This window comes from Lates calcarifer, linkage group LG21 (genome assembly GCF_001640805.2).
Source record: "Lates calcarifer isolate ASB-BC8 linkage group LG21, TLL_Latcal_v3, whole genome shotgun sequence".
Classification (NCBI taxonomy): Eukaryota; Metazoa; Chordata; class Actinopteri; family Centropomidae; genus Lates; species Lates calcarifer.
This window is the reverse complement of record NC_066853.1, coordinates 19,123,385-19,143,440: the sequence shown is the minus strand read 5'-3', so window position 1 is coordinate 19,143,440 and position 20,056 is coordinate 19,123,385. Positions and strand designations below refer to the sequence as shown.

Below are 20,056 nucleotides of genomic sequence, written 5' to 3'. Positions count from 1 at the left end.
CTCAATAAGATATTGAGCAGTTGTGTCTGTTCTGTAAATTGGTGCAGTAATAACGATATGGATTGTCTCACTGGCTTAGAAGAAAGTGTCCTAAACACTGCTGAGTCACTCACTGTCCACCTCCTCACAATAGTTGACAAATAGTGGGCTCACCCCCGTCTTCACAGATGATTCAGTGGCTGACCAGGAGACAAGCAGAGTGGGTTGCATTTTTGTCACAACATCTCAGGCCCTCTGGCAACTTGTGAGGGGCACATGTCCAGGGCCCTGTCTCCTGTGTCTGGCTATAGCATACAAGGCCAGCACTAAAGACGGGAGTGAGGTCTCACTATCCCACAGTAACATTAACCCACGCATGGCATGTAGCCACAGGCAGACCACACACTCATGTCTGTGTGCTCCCTGTCCAATTTGTGTTGTTACTATTCAATGCAGGGTGTTCTCACACACACACGACCAGAGCAAACAGTAGGTCTCTGATTTTTTTAATCTCTCAAGCTCTTGTCCTTGTCAGAGGATTTAAAACCTACATGACTGTGTTTAAATAACAACATGTCAGAATAGATAAAGAGCTACGTTGTCTTGAAAGATCTTGTCATTATACATATTTCCCAAAAGGTTGGATGTTTCCTAGGAAAGGGTTTGTAACTGAAACTGCACAGCAAGAAGTCTGTACAAAGGAGTGATACTGAAAAATAAAAATTCTGAAAAATAACTTCCAATGGACTATTTCAACTAACAGCTTATCAATTTTTTCTCAAAGGTGTTTTTATCACTTTACAGTCTGTCAGGTTACAAACACAGACCTGAAAACCATCAAAGCTGAGGAGCATAAAAACACAGGCACAAAGAGCATGAAAACATTAAATGGCAGGTCTAATGAAAAGAGTAATGAACAAAATGGAAGAAAATATACATAACCATCAGCACAGACAACAGCTAAGTACATAAGCCATTAGCTAGGCTTAAACATTGACAGAAACGGACTGATTCATCGGTTACCAACTTAGCTACAAACCAAATGGCAAGAGCAGGAAAAACTTGGGGGGAGAGGGGCTTAAATGAATGGAAGCAGTGAATCATACTGAACCCAAAGTCATCTCTAAAAAGGAATCATCTCAGGTAATGACCCCTAGACAACAGCTTCCTCTCTGACTCAGAATAATTGGTCCAACAGAGCGTTAATACCAAGCCAAGACTGGGACAAAGAAACCAAGAGCAAAGAATAAGGTGTCCTTGCAGCTTCTCCAACTAAAGGTCAGAAACAGAGGGGTCAGCCATCGCTGTGAATCCTCTTCACTGTCACCACAACCCTGTCTCACTCCGTCAGGGCCCAGACCCCTCCAGTGGTTCCTGCTCTTCACTCTGCAGCTGTCATGATATTTACACACCTCCTGAGACACACAACACACATGAGCTACATCTTAGTCACAGCAACACTCAAACAGAAATCCTTGAAAAGCTTGACATCGAATAATGAAAAATGGGAGGGTCTTTTTTTTTTTTTTTTTTTAAATCACAGCTGATCAGAAGTCAGACTCTGACACCATTAAATCAGTCACATTAAACTCCATGTGCTTTCTACACAGTATAAAAAACCTCATTGACAGCAGAAAATACTGTATTTAGTGCCAGTTTCCATTTAGCAAACTAACATAGCCTTAAGGTTCACAATCAAAACTACAGACACTGAAGATGTGGGTGCAAAGAGGAACCGAGATGTATGAAAAAAATTATTCAAGAGTCAAAAGATATGGCTACTTCAATTCAGGACCAAAGATTAATCAAAAGAGAAGTCAAAAACCCAGTTAGGACAAATTACAAATCAAATTAGCAAATTAGCCATGCTAGAATTTGCAAGTGCACTCTCCTACTCAACTCCTCAACATGGTCAGAGGTAATAACAAGAATAATAAACCATGTTTTTTGCAAGGACATGCACCCAAATAGCATTGTTGAAAATAATGGTTTTAGATGGATGATATTGACCCTGAGACAGCAATGTATAACATCCAGTTCATGCCGCATTTCAGTGAGAATGAGCAAAAATAAATAAAGAGGATTAAATTTTATCAAGTCTTAGCCTAATAGAAATCCATTGTTTTTCTATCAATTGTAGATCATGTATGTCAGTATTGGAGGAGCACACAAACACCCCTACTGCAAAAACAAAGTCATCATGCTGTGGTTCGAAAAACACAGACACTGCTGTGTTATCTGATACTTGTTATTCCTCCTCATAGGAACACATTTCAGTACATTTCAGTGATCAGGAACATGCAGTGTCTCAAATTGGTCTGAGCAACAGGGTGGTAATGATGTAAGCCAAGAAGGAGCAGCCACATTTTATTCCTCTAGTCCTCCTAAAACACTGTAAACACTGACATGGGACATGTTCAGATAATCAGGTAACCTTTGTGGGAGGTGGTAAGGTAACTGAATTCCATGAGAACAACAGCCTGACAGCCTAAAGCAAGCAGCAAAATTTGATCTCTACGTGAACAAAGCCTGATTCAGGTGAGGGATTTTCCACTGTGGAAAATGACAAGATGGTTGGAAAGGCAAGTTATAGGGCAGTGCTAATATTAGCAAGTCTTATCTGGACAAACTGCACAAGACTGAGGAAATGACGGAAAAGATATCACTGTGGGTTCCATGCAATCCCCCAGGAAGTCACGGAAACTTAAGCAAATCGAACTGATGACCATCAAAATGACAGGGAAATCACCCAGGCTTGTCAGGGCCACTCAATCTCACTCTGACACTGACAAGAGACGATGGGGGGATATCACCCCATATCCTGTACCAATTCAGCAAAGGCTGCTATCAAAACTGAGAGATATGTGGTTCATAAACAGCAAGCACCTGCTGCCTGTGAAATATGTTCCATGAGCAACTGAAGTGAGGAAAGCAAATCTGTTTGGGTTGTTTCAATACTTATCTGAGTAAGGACCATATCTGCATATTTTGTTTAGCATCTGAAACAAGTTGCCAAATGTTTTAGGTTTCACAAAAGGCAGAAACTGTGTGCAGTTGTCAATGTAAATGCATGAGAAAACCATTTTGCAATTTTGACACTAAACAGATTGAATTTATAGCAACACAATAGAGAGAAATCTTCCTGAAAATACAGCTAGGTTTGAGATATTGTAATAGAGGTAGATATAAAAGAAGTAAATTAGCATAAAATTCAAAAAAGAATAATACCCGGTAACATCATATTTCTATAGTTATTATATTACACAACTCTACATGCAGGAGTTTCAGACACTTTTTGGATTTATTATTTCCAAATATAAATAACCCTGGTTCTAGCCTCTGCTGCACTACATATCAAGTCGAATACCACATTAGTCTTTCCTTGTTGGTGTTGGTCAAATCATATACTGTTACCACTTACACCATATACTGATTATGCCCACAAATCTAGTAGCATTTTAAGGCATCAATATCCCTGCTTTGCAAAGTAGCCCAGTATTATGCATAGAATAGTACATATATTCCAACATTTTCAGCACAAAAAAGCCAAGACGCGCTATTATGCCTTTGCTTTCCACATGGTAGGCTCAGCTACGTGCAGTTAAATGCATAACAGCTCAACAACTACACACATCGGGCTAACAACAGACAAAATAAGCCAGAGGCACCACTTCTGACAAATCCCCTCAACTGTAATTATGGGGAAGATTGCTAAAAAGTCCATTTGGGCATGGCAGACATGATGCATCAAGTGTGACTAACAGCGAGCAGTGGGAACACGAGGGCAAACAGGTGTGAGTGTACCTGCTGGGGGCCATCCCCATTGACCATGGCTGGGGGTGGTGGTGAAGCCAGGATTGGGAGTTCAGGGCTGAGAAGCTGGCCGGACTCCAGAGGTGGGGTGTGGTCTGCCATGTCTCCCTCATTCACACCACTGAAGAGGTACTCCTGCAAGAAATACATGGCAATCAGTGGGGATATGTACAAAGTATACCACAAAGGTTTGAAGGCACCACTGTCTTATCATTAAACCTGTGCTAAGAACTACATTTACCTAGAATATCCACAGGATGGGGCTTCTCTCTCTGCTCTAGGGAACTTTATAAGCATCTGATAATCAGTATTTGAATAATATTGGAATTGCTTTTATATTTACTAGACAATGGATATGCACTATAATGTTTGTGTTAAAATTATGATTAACTATCTTTCTTGTAACTGTTACCAAGAGAAAATCTGATTTTTAAAAATGTTTTTCTGCAGGTATTTTGTGTTAACAAAGTAAAAATTCAAAAAATTCTGTGGTATTGTTTCTGGATAGAAGATTGAAACAAGTTATGAATATGAAGGCTGGATGGTTCGAAGGACGGCCAGATGAACAAATTAATTACTTCAAATTGATGGGATCTTATTGATCACTACAAAATATCTTTAGCATTTTCTAAAAATATGGCAAGTGTTTTTTTTTTTTTTTCATATGTGGCAGAGTGACAAATACTGAGGTCAAAAAGACCTAAATATAATTAGGATATGCGGGATGGGCAATAGGGTGCACACATCTACTATCCTCCATTTCTGATGGATGCCCCCCCCCCCAATTTTATGATATTAAGGTCTAAATTTAGACTTAAAATAAAACTTAAAATTAAATTAAATTAAATTAAACTTAAAATTCTGCCTCCTCTAGTATACAAGATATCAACATGAGACAAATAACCTCTAAATGAACAGAGCGGGAATTTGACACACATCATAATTAATTTCCAAATACATCTATTGCTTTCGATTGCTACTCACGTACTGGCAGCATTTTCTGGCACAGCAGCCCACTTGCTTACTCTGAAAGATATTTTCTGATGGCATCAACAAGCAGCCTAGGTTAGACCAGCTGTTCCATCCCAACTAATCAGGCCGAATCACAGATCGAAAGAGAGTGTTTATGTGTTTTCTTTAATAAGATATAAATATGTCATGCAGGTAAAAGGCACTGGAAACTTCCATTTATTCTGTCGTGGGAGTCTATGTTGTCGAATTACTCCTGTTTGGTACTTGTCTATGCTGCACGTTGCAAGCTGCATGCTCCATTTACACGGAACTTGTACAGTCCATATGTTTGAAGCATTCTACTAGAGACGAAAAGTCTATCTATAAACATCAGCAAGTGTGTCCTCTCAGAGGTGATGCAAATTAAGTTGGTGTTTGAACAAAAATAAATCAGTGATATTCCCACACCCTCTACATAACACAAATATCTACAAGCATACATGGTGGTATATTTTATCTGCTAAATTCAAGCAATCAACAAATGCAGATCAACCAAGAGGGACTATACATAAGCCTGTGTCAAGTCAAACCCTATGACAGTATCCAGAGAAGATACTGTTCCTTTTAAGACACTGGAATCATATAAGACTAAAAAGACAAAGGGCCACAGTGAGGACTAAGCACTTGTGGTACAAGTTTATTAAAGGACCAGCTGAAAAAAAAAAAAAAACCCCACCAGAACACCATGAGAGAAATGTAACATGTGTCCTTGAACCTAATTACAATCTAGCGCATGCGTCCCTATACCTGACAGTGATCTGGCTTATCTGTTCGCTTTAGCCCCTCCCCTCCTTAAGCTTAAACAACAAAGTCAGTTTACAGTGTGATGGTCAATGAACTGGATTTAAGGGAACTATTGCTGCAGTAGAGGACTGACATGAGATTAGCCTAGTATTACGGGTGAGCTTTAGATGATGGCAGGCTCCTTCTGTGGTCATTAGGCCTCCAAGTCAATCACTGCAATCATGTGGTGTATTGCTCTAAACTAATTTCAAGTAATGTCAAATTCTAAGAGTGTTTGCTGAGAACACACTCACAACATCTACCTAGCGGTCAGTGAAAGGAGAAGTAGGGGGATCCCTGATGACAGGTTTCTTCTCTGCTTTCCATTTGCCCATGACCACCCACCTGTCTCACACTTGGTAAAGCCCAAAGTGGAATTCTATTTTCACAAAGGAAATGAAGATTTTTGAATTTCTTAATCACTTTCCAAATATGAGAGTGAGTGGGTGATTTTATAGTGTTTTGTATACTCCAGTTATTAAGATCTTGACATTACCTGTGGAGGCTGCATACATTACCTGTGCTGATATATGAGTATTGGTACTTTCCCCTCTTTACCCCTATGCTTCTTCTAGGAAAATATGTGACTATAAAAGTTGTTCATTAATAATCAGAAATCACCACAGCTTCCTAATAAAAACCAGTGAAAAACACCAGCTGTTACAGCACAATAAACACAACTTCTAGACCGAAATTGTGGCCACATCTGTTGTTGCCTGATTTTACATCATATTTGACTGTGGCTAAGAGATCAGCGATTAGTACACAACAGCTGTTTCTCAGTTACAGTTTTGGTGAAACGGGGAAACACCCTGCAAGGTTAGAATAATAGGAAATTCTGTCTAGATGACATTTCTGCTGATTCTTCATTGTTAAGAATTTGACAAAAGCGCTGACAAAATCATGATAATAATGAGGAAAAGTAAGGCCTCAATAATGAGTGGAAATTTTGGTCATCAGTTTGTAACAACAACTAGAATGTATCCCATCTACAAAGTGCACTTTAATGTGGCGGTTTAGCTGAAACACCTGGAGAAATGTGTTCCCTATGCCAATCAGCTTCACATGATGTAACAGCTGCTTATTCATTTAGTGCATACATCTGACTTAGCCTTACCGTTGCTCCCCGAGCTAACCCTGTTACATGAGGTCTGTCAATTATGTTTAACGTGTACCATAATAATTAAAGTCAACGTTCAGAGACAATGTTGCTTATTTGCCATAGTTAAGTCTAAGTTAACTAGGTTAGCCACCTTGCAGCCAAGATAACTGTTTACTTTAGCTACAGGTGTGTGTGCTTAGCGTTGTGTCATGGCTGTTCGTTATCTAACTGCAGTATAAAATTGCAGACAGCTCGTTAACAAACGATAACCTTTACGTTTATTTCGAGTTCCCTTAGGAGACAGTTAATACACCGAAGTCTGTCAGCAACACAAATGAGTTATTACCAATATCACAGCTAACGTTACTCACTCAGTCAGTCGGCACAGCAGCAGCAGTCTTGACTGACACGCCGATGCACAGTGATGATTCCTCTGCAGCTCTTCACCAAAATGGTTAACGTCAGCGAGCTTCGATGACCAGATACCTTCTGCAACACCTGAGACGAATAACTAGCTAGCTTCCTAGATAAACACAGGACAAGGCAAAATGTGACATGTTAGCGTTAGCTACCTAATGCTACCCAGCTAATAGTTAGCAAGATGAAGATGTGCTTTTCTCGTAATATGACCGACGATCGCGTGCATTAACTAAACCTAAAACAAATAGAAGTAGCTAGCGAGCGACAGTGACGATGCTAAGTGTCGATAATGTTAGCCGAATTGCCAATTTTATCGAGATAACTTTCCATCCAACCCTGCTCCTCGCATAAAAGGCAGGAATTTCGCCATCGCTTACAGGGCTCTGCGCGCATGCGTATTACAGAAAATCATGACGAATCCCAAATTCCACGATGGTGAAGAGAAACATTTCTAATATACATTAGTTTAACATGGTTAGCATCCCAGACGTGTTCGATATCCGGTAGAGCGATAACAAACTACATTTGTATTGATACATTTTCATGACTTCAAGGAAAACCTTAAGGTTGACGTGTCTGTGATCGGTTCGTCCACCGGGTCAGTCGCAGAGAAATGTGTGTATTATGCGGTAAGACGAAAAGAGCATTTTTTGATCCAACTAAGTGCGAACTTGCCAGACTCAGTCTTGCACTGCGGAGTTGCATACGCCGCGAGACGACGCTGAACCGTAGCCATCCAATTATTGGAAATTTCCGGTCCACCTTAACAGCATCATATCGCCTTTACAGGGTGGTACAGTTCATTCATTTTTACCGTGGGAAAACAGAGGTACTAATAGTATCAATAAGAAACCCGTCATTGTCCTTAACATTGCACTATTAAATAAGAAAAAAATATTCCCATAGTACCCCCACTAAATTCTCAGTCTCAAGTCTTTTGGCATTATGATAATCATCGTTGTCAAAATTATATGACAGATACTTAGTAGAGACGTAGTCCATATTCATCATTACATAATGTAAGGTAGAAAATAAAAAGGTAGAAATTCTGGTAACACAATTGCTGTTTAATTTCTACGGCTTTACCTCCTAAGAAAAGTCTCAGGGACTCGGCAGGTAACATCAACAATAATGCATCATTCACAATCCAGTACCACAGTAACTAATTTTAAGCAAATCCACTGAAGCATTTCTTCAAAAGTCAAAAACAAGCACAACAAAAGGGTGATGAGATATATATAAGTGTGTCAAATGAGTGTCTGTAAAAGCTTTGACACAAACAATTGCATGTGTCACGCACCGACATTGCCTCTCCACTGCTCCACCTGCTGGAGTACCACATATGCTTCTGCAATTCTGCAACAGTACTCGAATGAATTTCAACTGAAAAAGGGGTCATCTTCTGCAAAACTAATTGTAAAAAAAAAAAAAAAAAAATCCCGATTAGGCCTTGAGACAGCTGGTTTCTGCATGTGTCATATTCTCCCTCTTAATTTTGTTGTTGCTATTGTCGTTGTTTTCTCTGCAGTTTCCACCATGCAGAGTCTATAGAGGCACGAAAATAAGAAAATTCAACCTCAAGTGTTTGATCTATATCTCCTATAAACTGTCATATAAAAGAAAAAACAAAGTGGCTTTCAGTAAGCAAAAGAGAGTGGACATGGAGGAATATGCAGAGACATGTGTTACAGCGCTAATGATAATATTAAAAACTTGTGCCTTGTGTGGATGTCTTTAACCTGATTAGTGACATATCTAATCGTAAGGTAAGAGGAGTAGGTGTTAACAAAAAAGCTTCAGCTTCAGCCTACACCCTTTCGGTTTTGCTTTGGAAATGGAATTTGCCTCTTTTTCTTTCACTTTGTGGGCATTGGAAATGGAAATTCTGTTTTTATTATTATTATTTCTTTCTGTTTAAACGGAACCGAATAAATAAATGAATAAAAATTTAAACAGCATAATGGTTGTCATGAAAACAACCACCTGCATACGGTGTATCTTAGGAAAGACTAACAGAACATGAACAAATAATCTTATTTTATTTATTTGTACACATTAAATACAATGTAGTGTAGTCTAAGCGCTGTATTTTTGATCATTTTACCTCATAGTAAATATCAAATATTCACGCTCCGACTTTCAGTGAACGCACCATCTGACTACAGGAAGTAAGAGGGTGGTGTATGTTTTTTTGCAGTCGGTGGTGTAGCGATTAAAGCTAACTCCAACAAGGTGCAACTACAGCAACTGATGTCAAGTTATAGCATTATCTGACTCCCGAGATGATTTCATCAGCAACTTGATTCGCCAAATATGTTGGCTGACGAATTTTTAATGTCACTGTTGATTAGAAAACGACGTCGCGGACGAAAACATTAGCTAGAACAACAGCAAAGGTAATGTCAACAGTTTGAACCATCGGCGTATCCCAGCAGCAACAACAGTCCTGACGCTAATTAGCTAAATAGTTTTTGTAATAGTTTTCTTGCATGGTATTGATTTAGCTGATAGTGACCGTTTATGTTAATGCTACGTTAACTTTTATGTTGTTAGCTTGTAAACCGGCAGGTCCTACAACGCAACATGGCGAGGTTTTTTTTTTCTTTTTCCTCTGTCATTTGTCAAAATGAGGTGTCGAACATCTCACGTAAGCTGTGTGTGGCTGGGGAGGGGATGGCGTTCATAAGGTGTGGGTTCATGCTAAGTTCAAGCTCATGTTATTGCTCGTTGAGTTACAGTCAGTGTAGTTTTGTCAGATCTAACAGTAACTACAGTAGTAATTAGATTAAAGCGCGTCTGATGCTTTTAATTAAGCTGAGAATTGCTGCATAATGTTAGTCATACCAAAGACGCTATTCCCTTTATATGCCTTAAACATAGTATAATAAGAGTTTAATGGGAAGCAGTTGTACACAGAAACACAAACAGGTTTTATGAGCATATATTGATCTTAGAAGAAACTGAGCTGAGCTGATAAATGATCTCCATTAAATACAGAGGCCATTTCAAATCCATTTATGTGGTCTGGTTATACCACTCTGAGAACATCATGATGTAAATTAAAAAGAAGAGTAGATTCTTAACATATGGTCCAGCCATTGTTCTGAAAATATTGTGTCAGGCTGTAGATGTGATAGAGCAAATGTGGAGGCAACACAACTTGAACTTCACACATTGTGTCAGTAAACTCAGGTTAATGGAATTTACCTCAGTCAACAAGCAAACATGTTTTAATCTGTCCACAAAGCAGGGCTCAGTGCCCAGTTGCTGTCTGTGCCCCTGGGCACTTTTAAGATTTAGAGAACCCAGTGGATAATTTATCGACACAGTTTCTACTTAACGCATTTGTTGCTACAGACTGGACAAAGCTTAGTTTCCAATTTACACTATGTCTATCCTCTATCATTCATCAGTCTTGTATGACCTTCTTTTGTTGTTATTTTGCCACATGATTTTTTTTTTTTTAATAACTGTATTTTTAAAACAAGGGTGATTTGTATGCAATCTGGGATTTATTAACAGGGGCAATATGACAGCTTCAATGTATATCTGCTCAACTGTCATTCAGCATTTAATTTCAGTCAATTCATCTAAGTATACCCAAAGTTAAAACGTTAGGGAACATGCACATGTTAAAAGAAATCTTTTGGAATCAGTGCAGACAGCCCACAATACAACAGCTCTGGCAGAGTTTGATTCTTGACCCTTTCTCCACATTACCAGCTTTTGTACTTTTGTATTCACATCTGTTTCACTTTTTTCTCCTCATTTCACAGCTTAGTAGTATGCTGGACGTGGGGAAGTGGCCAGTATTTGCACTCCTTCCTCCTGAGGAACTGCGGCTTATCCGTCAGGCTTGCGTCTTTGGCAGCGCTGCAAATGAAGCCCTCTATGTCACAGTTAATGATGAGGTAACACTCAGGCTTTAATCCTGTTGTTTACATCGAGATGTATTGCAAGACTTGATAGACTTAATCCTCCTTTCATAATACTGTTTTGATTATTTTCTGTTTAGAAGTTGATAGAAAATGCTGCAGGGCTCTCACTCTCTCGTTGATACAAGATTCAGTTACAGGCACAGGGATAAGCAGATAGAATGAGACTATCTTTAGCCATATAGGCCTAATACCCGAGCAAGCTCCATTTTTATCCTGTGGAAAGGTGTAGAGCGTGTCTCATCTTTCCACCCTTGCTCATTTGTTTGTCCCTGTAGCCCAAACAGTTTATATTTCAGGGGCAGTTGATTGTGGTGCAAAAAAAAGTACTTTGGTGGAATTCACTTCAGATGCTACTTCTGAAAACAGGATCTCACAAAAGATTCAGCCACTGGATTTTATAAAGGAGCACCATGTTGCCACTGGGAGGTTACGAGGGACATTTTTCTCTGTTGACTAACATTTTTGATTAATTAATTAATTAATCGAAGGAAACAATAACAAATAAAAAATGATCATGAAAATGTTGTTGAAGACTGTGTCTCCTCTCAGTATGTCAGCTCCCTACATATATTGGCATATCAATATATATCAGTAAACACCAGAATGTTACATTTATGTAGTATTTATTAATATCAGATGAATTTCAGCAGTGATGTTTGGTATTTGCAGGTCTTTGCTCTGGGCACCAACTGCAGCGGCTGTTTAGGGCTTGGAGACCTTCAAAGCACTATTGAGCCGCGCAGGATTGATGTCTTGTGTGGAAAGAAGATTGTGTCCCTAAGCTATGGAACAGGGCCGCATGTGGTTATCGCCACTGCAGGTAATCCAGTTCAGAAAACTTTTTTATTTATCCTCAAGGGCAAATTTCCTCAGGAGGCAGAGGAATGACATCACAGACAAACAAGATGACATATGCAGCTGTCTAGAGGCACATGATATGAATTAAACTTCAACAGCATCATTTACTTTCATTATATTAAAAGATATGTGATTTTTGGTAATGGGACTTCTGTTTATATTTAGATCTTAGATTGTTCCTTTGGTCTAGATGACTTTGCACTGTTGTGTTGTTAGATGATATGTAGATTTGGTGTTTTTTTAACCAACTCCTTGTCATTTTTGACATCAACAAGACTTGTCATTCAGCCTGCTGTCTCTTTTTCTAGTCTATCTGTGCATATGTGTAATTTTTTTTTTTGGTGCTTTCTCTGCAATTATATTTAAGTCATTAGTTTCATAAATGCTGTTTAAACAACATTTCCATCCCTTGTGATTTCTAATGAGAGTTGCACTGAGCCTGTGTTGTAAATTATATGAAGTCGACTGCTTCTTACCTGCTTATAAAATATTAACCACTGTGACAACACAAATAAAAGTTTGCCTGCTTGCTGTGTAGATGGAGAGGTGTTTGCTTGGGGCCACAATGGCTACAGCCAACTTGGCAATGGGACCACCAACCATGGACTGACCCCTGCCCTGGTGTCCACCAACCTCCTCAGTAAGAGAGTGACAGAAGTGGCCTGTGGGTCCCACCACACCATTGCCCTCACAACTGATGGAGAGGTATTTTTACCTCACTTGTGTCCTTACTTTAGTTTCTTTCTGTTTTCTCCGTGTATTTCCTTGTACAGTGATCATTTTATCTCTGTGTTCAGGTGTACGCATGGGGTTACAACAACTCAGGCCAGGTCGGTTCGGGGTCCACTGCCAATCAGCCGACACCACGGCGAGTCAGTAGCTGCTTGCAGAGCAAAGTGGTGGTTAATATAGCCTGCGGTCAGCTATGCTCTATGGCTGTTCTGGACAATGGAGAGGTAATGGGTCACGTCAATCTGCAGATTTTTAACATTAATAAGTGAATCAGTGCTCTTAGTAGGTTTTTTTTTTTTAACAGATTGGGGCAGATCTATGTAAATTAATTTTTGCCCTGATTTAATGCCCTCATGCATGCTAAAGTTGCTGTGTTTTCTCCAAAAAGACTATTTATCACATTGAATCTTTATCTCTTGCAATGGGGACTAAAAGAAAAGGAAGAGAGAAACTGAAATAAAAAATACAAATAAGCAGTTAATTTATTTAAAATATATATAGATAAAAGTTAAACTTAAAACAGTGAAAAAAATGTCAAACATGAACCAAACGTACTGAAAATCACCCTCTGATAATGCCTTGATATAATGTGTGTGCATTGTCTGAATTTGTCCCTTGTTTGTAGATCTATGGTTGGGGCTACAACTGCAATGGACAGCTAGGTTTGGGCAACAATGGAAATCAGCAGACACCATGCAGGATCGCTGCTCTTCAAGGTGTCAACATCATCCAGGTGTGAGCCTAGAGAAAGATAATTCTTAGGAATCTCTCTTTTTGGTTATTTATTTCAGTTAACGTTCAGCTAATTACACTCCTCTTCTATTTACAGGTTGCCTGTGGATATGCACATACATTGGCACTTACAGATGAGGGGTTTGTTTACGCCTGGGGAGCCAACTCATATGGGCAGTTGGGAACAGGCAATAAGAGCAACCAAGCTCTCCCTACTCCAATAAACACAGACAAGGAGAGGTCAGTATTTAGTTTTTACCCTGGCAGTGACACCTTTCTGCCACAGCTGCATTTCAATATCCTGTGAGATTATTTCTTTAGTCACTAAATGCCTTAAAGGATATATGGTTAAACATCGTGGCGCAATAAGAAACTGATTGCTGACCCCAGAAGACTGTTATTAGACAAGTAATGCTCACTGTGGAAATCTTTCTTTTTGTCTGTAATAGAATGCCCTTTTTGCCTCTGTATTAGATATTTTTGACATATTTCAAATTACTGTCTGTATAAGAAGGCTATGTATTAGCAATAGCAAAAGACTTGAATATTGTTTTTGTCACTAGGATGGTAGAGGTGGCAGCATGTCACACCAGCCACACGTCAGCTGCCAAGACCCAGAGTGGGCAGGTCCTGATGTGGGGTCAGTGTCGAGGTCAAGCTGTGGCCAGCCCCCACCTCACCCACTTCAGCAGCACAGATGATGTGTTTGCATGCTTCGCCACACCTGCAGTCACATGGCACCTCCTCTCAGTAGGTAAGCATGACGTAAGAATATAAAGATTTCTAAAACTGAGGAAGAGCCCCAGAACTCAGACATCCACAATAACCAGTGAATTCAAGATTGTCCCATTTAGCTTGTGACTAATAAGAGGTAATCATACAATGCTGCGGGCACACATCTGTATGTCATAGGTACAAATTCCTGGAAGTCAGTGAAAAAACAGGAAACTCTGTTTCCTGTTCACTTCAAACAATTGAACATCTACCACATTGGTCATATTTGAGCTCAGCTCAAATTGTCATACGTAACACACTGAAATTAACACATTTTAACACACTCAATTTAACACACTTTTTCTGTTCATTGTTACCTGTTCAACTACTGTGCTCGAGGAACAAGTAGTGATTCCTATGAAATTTAATTGTTACTGTGTCTGCTAAGAAGATTCCTATCTGGAGGGTCTGAAGGCATAATTTAAATGGTCATTTTTGGGATTTTAATATAAGAATGTATCTGCTTACCATGTAGGTGCAATATCATTACAGTGAAATACACCAGTTGTTCCACAACTGTAAAATTGACAAAACACATGATGTAGCACTTAACTAGTTTCAAAGACGGGCCTCCCCTTAAAGGATCAGCGTGTAACATCTATGGGCCTGTATTGGCAGAAATGGAATATAATATACACAAGCATATTTTTATTCGTGTATAATCACCTAAAACTAATAACTGTTGTGTTTTAGTTTGTTTAGAATGATTTATATCTAAATGGAGTGCAGGGTACCCTTGTTGCGCTGGCAGCCGCTGTAGACTCAATGACACAGGTGGAAAGGGAGGCGTAAAGGGACAGGTATTCAGTTGGCTGCAGTCTGCGTTCTCACCACTAGATGCCACTAAATTCTACACACTGGTCCTTTAACAGAAAATATTTAGTTGATTATTCCCTCTTTTTTAAAGACATTAAACAAAGGTTATTTTCTTTATTTTTATCAGATGGCGATGACTACCTGACTGTTGCACAGTCTTTGAAGAAGGAGTTTGACAGCCCAGAGATTTCAGACCTGAAGTTCTTGGTTGATGGAAAGTGTATTCATGTTCACAAAGCCCTGCTGAAAATCAGGTACAAAACATAGACCTAACAGAGTGAAAATATGAACTAGTGCTATTTGATAAATATAATTTGGTACATTTTCTTATTCTCCCACCATTTTTGTTTTTGCTAACTTAATATTTACTTTTTAAAATATTTTTCAGTGCAATATAGACTTCTTGGCAATTGAATGGAAGTCTAGAAAATTTTTTTGTTTAGAATGTCCCTCTTGGCTTACTGTTGTTCTTACTTACAGTAACTAAGAATTACCTTTGGGTGCACACGATGATCCTTATATAGGAATGGAAACAATGTCTCAGAGTTTTCCTCCCTGATGTTGGACCACTTCACTCGTCTCATCTTTGCTCGACTGTGTTTTTCTAAGAGATGATTTTTCTTTCTTCCTCACCGGAGCTGCTTCTCCATTCTGACTTTCATTGTGGTCACATGAGTCTATTTTTCACATTCAGAGCTTGAGCTCAGTCATGAGTGATGAAGGTGCTTGGTATACCAGAAAGGGGCACAGAAACACACTTTGATGTTTCAGACCTATGTGTGTGATTGAATTATAGAAACATGAAATCAAGACAGACAACACGTTTTGTTAATCGTCCAGCTGTCATGACAGAGTCGTTTTTCTTTGATAATGAATGTAAGACATATACATTTACATTTACTTATTTGGCAGATGCTTTTATCCAAAGCAGCTTACAAGTGAGGGACAATAATAAAGCTTCAGTGCACTAGTAAGGAGGAGACACACACAGACACATAGACACACACACACACACACTACATATATATATATATATATATATGCAAGTATAATCTGTATACCTACTGTGTATGTGGTTCCTATATTTAAACAGCCTTTAAACAGCCTCTGTTAAACAGTATTTCCTCATCTTTCCTGCTAATGTCATGGGGAAGCAAAGACAGACCTGTTGTTTCCCCTTTTTCTTTTTATAACCACACTTGGACACGGAGTATCTGCATTCCAGTCCCTTGCTCTTTTGCACTGTCAGTAGGAAGGAGCCAGACTGTCTGCGACATCAACCTTAGTGCACATCTTCACACGGACACACAACAGCAAAAAATGCCTCCTTTGGCAAGATCACATGCAAATGATATGTTTGAGATGCAGTTAGAGAATCAAGACTCAGCTGTTTATTCAGCCATGTCCTGAGAAAAAATGACAGAGGCAGTGTTTTGAGCCTGTAGACTAGTATTTAGGGAAATTTGTAGAGAAAAAAATGGTAATCAGTATTTAAAATGCAGAGGGCCATAAGGAACAAATATGGGAAACTCCTGTGGGTTACAGTTGTTGGCAGAGTGCCTCCACTTTGCCTCAGGATGTGTATAATGGTCCGAAGAGTGAAGCTTGACTTAACAGTACATTAATTTGGAAAATGTGTGTTTTTTCAGTTTGATGCACTATGACAGGAACAATTACCGTAATATTTAAAAACACCCATAGCTGTTTCTATATAATTGTTTAGGGTAATTGACTTTTGAGGAAAATTATATTGGGAAAGAAAACCATGACTTTGATCAAAATCAGTCAAATAGTGAGCTCTAATGGTAACACCATGAGCCACAACTGCTGCTGGATGTTTTTTAAAGTGGTGCTTGCAGACTTTTGCAAATATTTTTCCCTCCTTAAAGGCACCCACCTATTCCCACTGATTACCTGTGTCTTTGAAAATGAATTAGCAGACTCTTGAAACCTGCTAGACCTGTGTGAAGAATCAGACTGAACATCAAGTGTGGGTGGAATACATTTTGTAAACTGCACTGTAAACGTCACAGTGTTTAACAAATTAATGCAAACCCTGGTTTGAATTCTTGGAAAATGGCATTTTGTTTTGGAATAACTACAGCATTACGTGCAATATAGCAGTAGTGTGGAATAAGAGTGATTTATAACAAGTAGGTTAAAACATGCAGTGGCACTGATGGGATCCTTTTAGTCCATCACGCAAAACGTGGGCTCCTTTTCTTCCATTTCTAGGTGTGAGCATTTCCGTGCACTACTGAATGAAACAGATGAGGACGCCATAGAAATCCACCAGTTCTCATACCTGGTGTACAGAGCCTTTCTGGAGTACCTCTACACAGACACTATTAACCTGCCACCAGAGGATGCTATTGGTAAGCCCAGAGACGAACCACGGTCCTTTATACACAGAGAGCATGAGGAATGAAGTCAGCATATTAGTCTTAAATACACTCACCTGTGTGTCGTTCTTGTGTGTGTAGGGTTGCTAGATTTGGCTACATTCTACCGAGAGACGAGGCTGAAGAGGTTGTGCCAGGAAACTATCAAGAGAGGCATCTCTGAGGAGAACGCCATCACTCTGCTCTCTGCTGCTGTCAAGTATGAGGCTCGGGTAAGCTCATAGCCCCTGACACACAGTCAGACACCATGGTGGTGGGTGCCTTCACAGTAGCTAGTCAGTTATACTCCTCAGCACTGACCAGACAGCCCTCTTCATTTTTAGGACCTGGAGGAGTTCTGCTTCAAGTTTTGCGTCAACCACCTAACAGCTGTCACGCAGACCCAGGCCTTTGCGGACATGGACCACGACCTGCTCAAGAACTTCATTAGCAAAGCCAGCCGCTACGGGGCCTTCAAAAACTGACTACAGTGCCCCTGTGGTGATGGCTTCAACATGATGAGGCTTAAGCTCACTGAGGTCCTGAGAGTCGACCCTAGACCAAAGTAAACACAAGGCTGATCAGTACTTCAGAGCCTTGTTGCTTGGGATGTAAACACTGGAGAGGCAAATGGTTTAAGGTTTCACCCTCTGACTGATGCTTCTGTGTTACTGCCCTTAACCTTGCCCAAACACACTGGTTGCTGGCGGGGGGGTTAAATATTGGGTTACAGCACTTGTCCAATCACAAGCAGACAGTGCTGAATAGTAAGATGTGCCACAGTGGTCACTGATTGGGCATCTGATTTGTTTGATCAAGCCTGTCAGCAGACAGGATTCCTGGAAATCTTCTATACTAAATGTAAATGGTTTGGTGTAGAGATGTCAGTAAATTTTAAGAACACTGCCCTTTACCAGTAAGTAAAACAAATAATCAATGCGTGTATCATGCTGTAGTACATTATGTCTGATCAGTAGTGACAGGAAGTGATCAGCGATAAACATGTCAGCCATGAATTGACCTTTCACATTGTGCTGCTTTTCATTGAAGCCTTGATTCTCAAATTTTCTGGATTGAGAAGTAGTATTTAATGAGGAGAAACATGCAAGCTGTTGGTTCTATTTACAAAACCTCATCTTATGTTTGGCACTTTTTTTCTGTATCTGATTGATCATAATATCTGTTCTCTTATGTAAGTCAATGTTAAATTTTGTTTTATGTTGTAGTTATTCACCTTTGCCATCCAAAGTTATGGTTACCATTTGATGTTTGTATTGACTTACATTTGCACTGTTTTGCTGTAGACAGTTGCTTTGGCCACTGTGAACAGACTGATAGCAAAAGATGCAGAGATAAGGACATCCTACTGCATGTTCAGATTAACTCTCCCTGTGCAGCTGGAGACTGTATGACTTACCCAAGCATACTGATTCCTGTGTAGCCTGTCGATGATGTTGCACTGTAGATGCAGCTGATTTTACAGTTGTGTTTCACTGCAGTTTGGTATGTTTACACAAGTTTGGTTGTTTGTTTGTTTTTTAATTGTTGATATGTTGGCAGCAAACCTCTGTTTCTTTATATCTCTCCCCTGGTAGCACCTTATGGTAATTAAATAGTGCTAGCTTAGTGTAAATGCCAACTGTGACTGTGTTGAATATAGTCTCACACAGTATAGGGCCACAATGTCTTTAAATGTAGTTACCAGATAATTCCACATTAAATTCCTAAATCCATCTAAATAGAATGTAACAAAATGCTTTTACTTTAACAAGCCAATTATTGTATTTTTTGGAACATTTTGATAATTACTAAAAATGCCTGGTTCTTCTTATTTTGTATGGAAAATGCTGCACATTGCTGACTGTGGCACTTATGGTAACATTTGACAATCTAAAATGCATTAAAATGAAACTACATAACATGACATATGTGTTATTGCTGGGATTGCTGGTCTGTTGATGATTAACAGTCTTCACGTACATGTTTTACACAGTGTAATAGCAGTAAAGAAAATATCCAGCCAGTAGCAGTACCATTTCTGGGCAAATGTACAGAACACATCAACTCTTATGATCTTGCGTTTTATCAAAAGCATGTCTGTGTGGTACTGCTGTTCCTGCTGTGTACCTAGAATATATGTTGTGGTTTTCACACCTTCTTCACTTTGTCACCAAGTGCTTTTAGTCAAAAGACAAACTCCTATCTGCATGTTAATGTTGCTTTAGCTGGGGCTTGCATTTCCCCATAAAATAACCCAAGACACAGTTGATAGGGATTCATGTGCTACTTTGTCCAGTGGCTGTCTTTAAGTGACGTCTTTAAAGGACATGTAATACTGGTAGGGTTATGTCATTTAAACAGTAAGGTGATGTGAACATGTGTAAAACGTGTCACTCATGTTTGTAATCTGAGTTGTAACACACATGGTTTCAACATGTACGTACAGTGCCACATCATTCAGTCAGATTTCAGATACTTTTCATGAAGTTAGAGGATGTGGTCAGAATAACGGGAGCACCTTGCAGTATAAGTTTACTTATATTATAAATAAAGAAAGCAGATTTTATGTTTGATTAAACATTCTAAGCTTCATAGTGCCCTGAGGCCTAACAGACGGTATGTCTGGGTATATTGTGATGAAAGCCAGATCAGCAGCTCCCAGATGATAATTCAGTTACTTGGTTCCAGCTAAAGGCTACTCCCAAAACAAATGATGT

At 39.4% G+C, this 20,056-nt stretch overlaps 2 protein-coding genes across 2 annotated transcripts in view; one reads left to right on the top strand and one right to left on the bottom strand.

Moving 5' to 3' along the window:
- Nucleotides 1-7,564, bottom strand: part of fndc3a (fibronectin type III domain containing 3A) — a 43,824-nt gene extending 36,260 nt beyond the window's left edge. The window contains 2 exon segments of the mRNA XM_018665535.2: nt 3,784-3,927; nt 7,060-7,564. Coding sequence (XP_018521051.1) covers nt 3,784-3,894 — 111 coding nt within the window. The 5' untranslated portion in view covers nt 3,895-3,927; nt 7,060-7,564.
- Nucleotides 7,565-9,276: 1,712 nt separating this feature from the next.
- rcbtb2 (regulator of chromosome condensation (RCC1) and BTB (POZ) domain containing protein 2) lies at nt 9,277-19,263 on the top strand. Its single transcript, XM_018665581.2, has 12 exons — nt 9,277-9,504; nt 10,885-11,019; nt 11,716-11,866; nt 12,443-12,609; nt 12,702-12,860; nt 13,262-13,369; nt 13,466-13,608; nt 13,932-14,122; nt 15,086-15,212; nt 17,194-17,333; nt 17,442-17,572; nt 17,684-19,263. The coding sequence occupies exons 2-12, from the start codon at nt 10,894-10,896 to the stop codon at nt 17,822-17,824; spliced, it is 1,584 nt and encodes a 527-aa protein (XP_018521097.1). The 5' UTR covers nt 9,277-9,504; nt 10,885-10,893; the 3' UTR covers nt 17,825-19,263.
- Nucleotides 19,264-20,056: the final 793 nt, after the last annotated feature.

What these genes read in the sequence shown, in the direction of transcription:
- rcbtb2 (XM_018665581.2), top strand. Translation starts at nt 10,894, where the DNA reads ATGCTGGACGTGGGGAAGTGGCCAGTATTTGCACTCCTTCCTCCTGAG. An exon ending in ATGTCACAGTTAATGATGAG is followed by an intron (nt 11,020 to 11,715) that starts GTAACACTCAGG and finishes TGGTATTTGCAG; the next exon opens with GTCTTTGCTCTGGGCACCAA. An exon ending in ATGGCACCTCCTCTCAGTAG is followed by an intron (nt 14,123 to 15,085) that starts GTAAGCATGACG and finishes TATTTTTATCAG; the next exon opens with ATGGCGATGACTACCTGACT.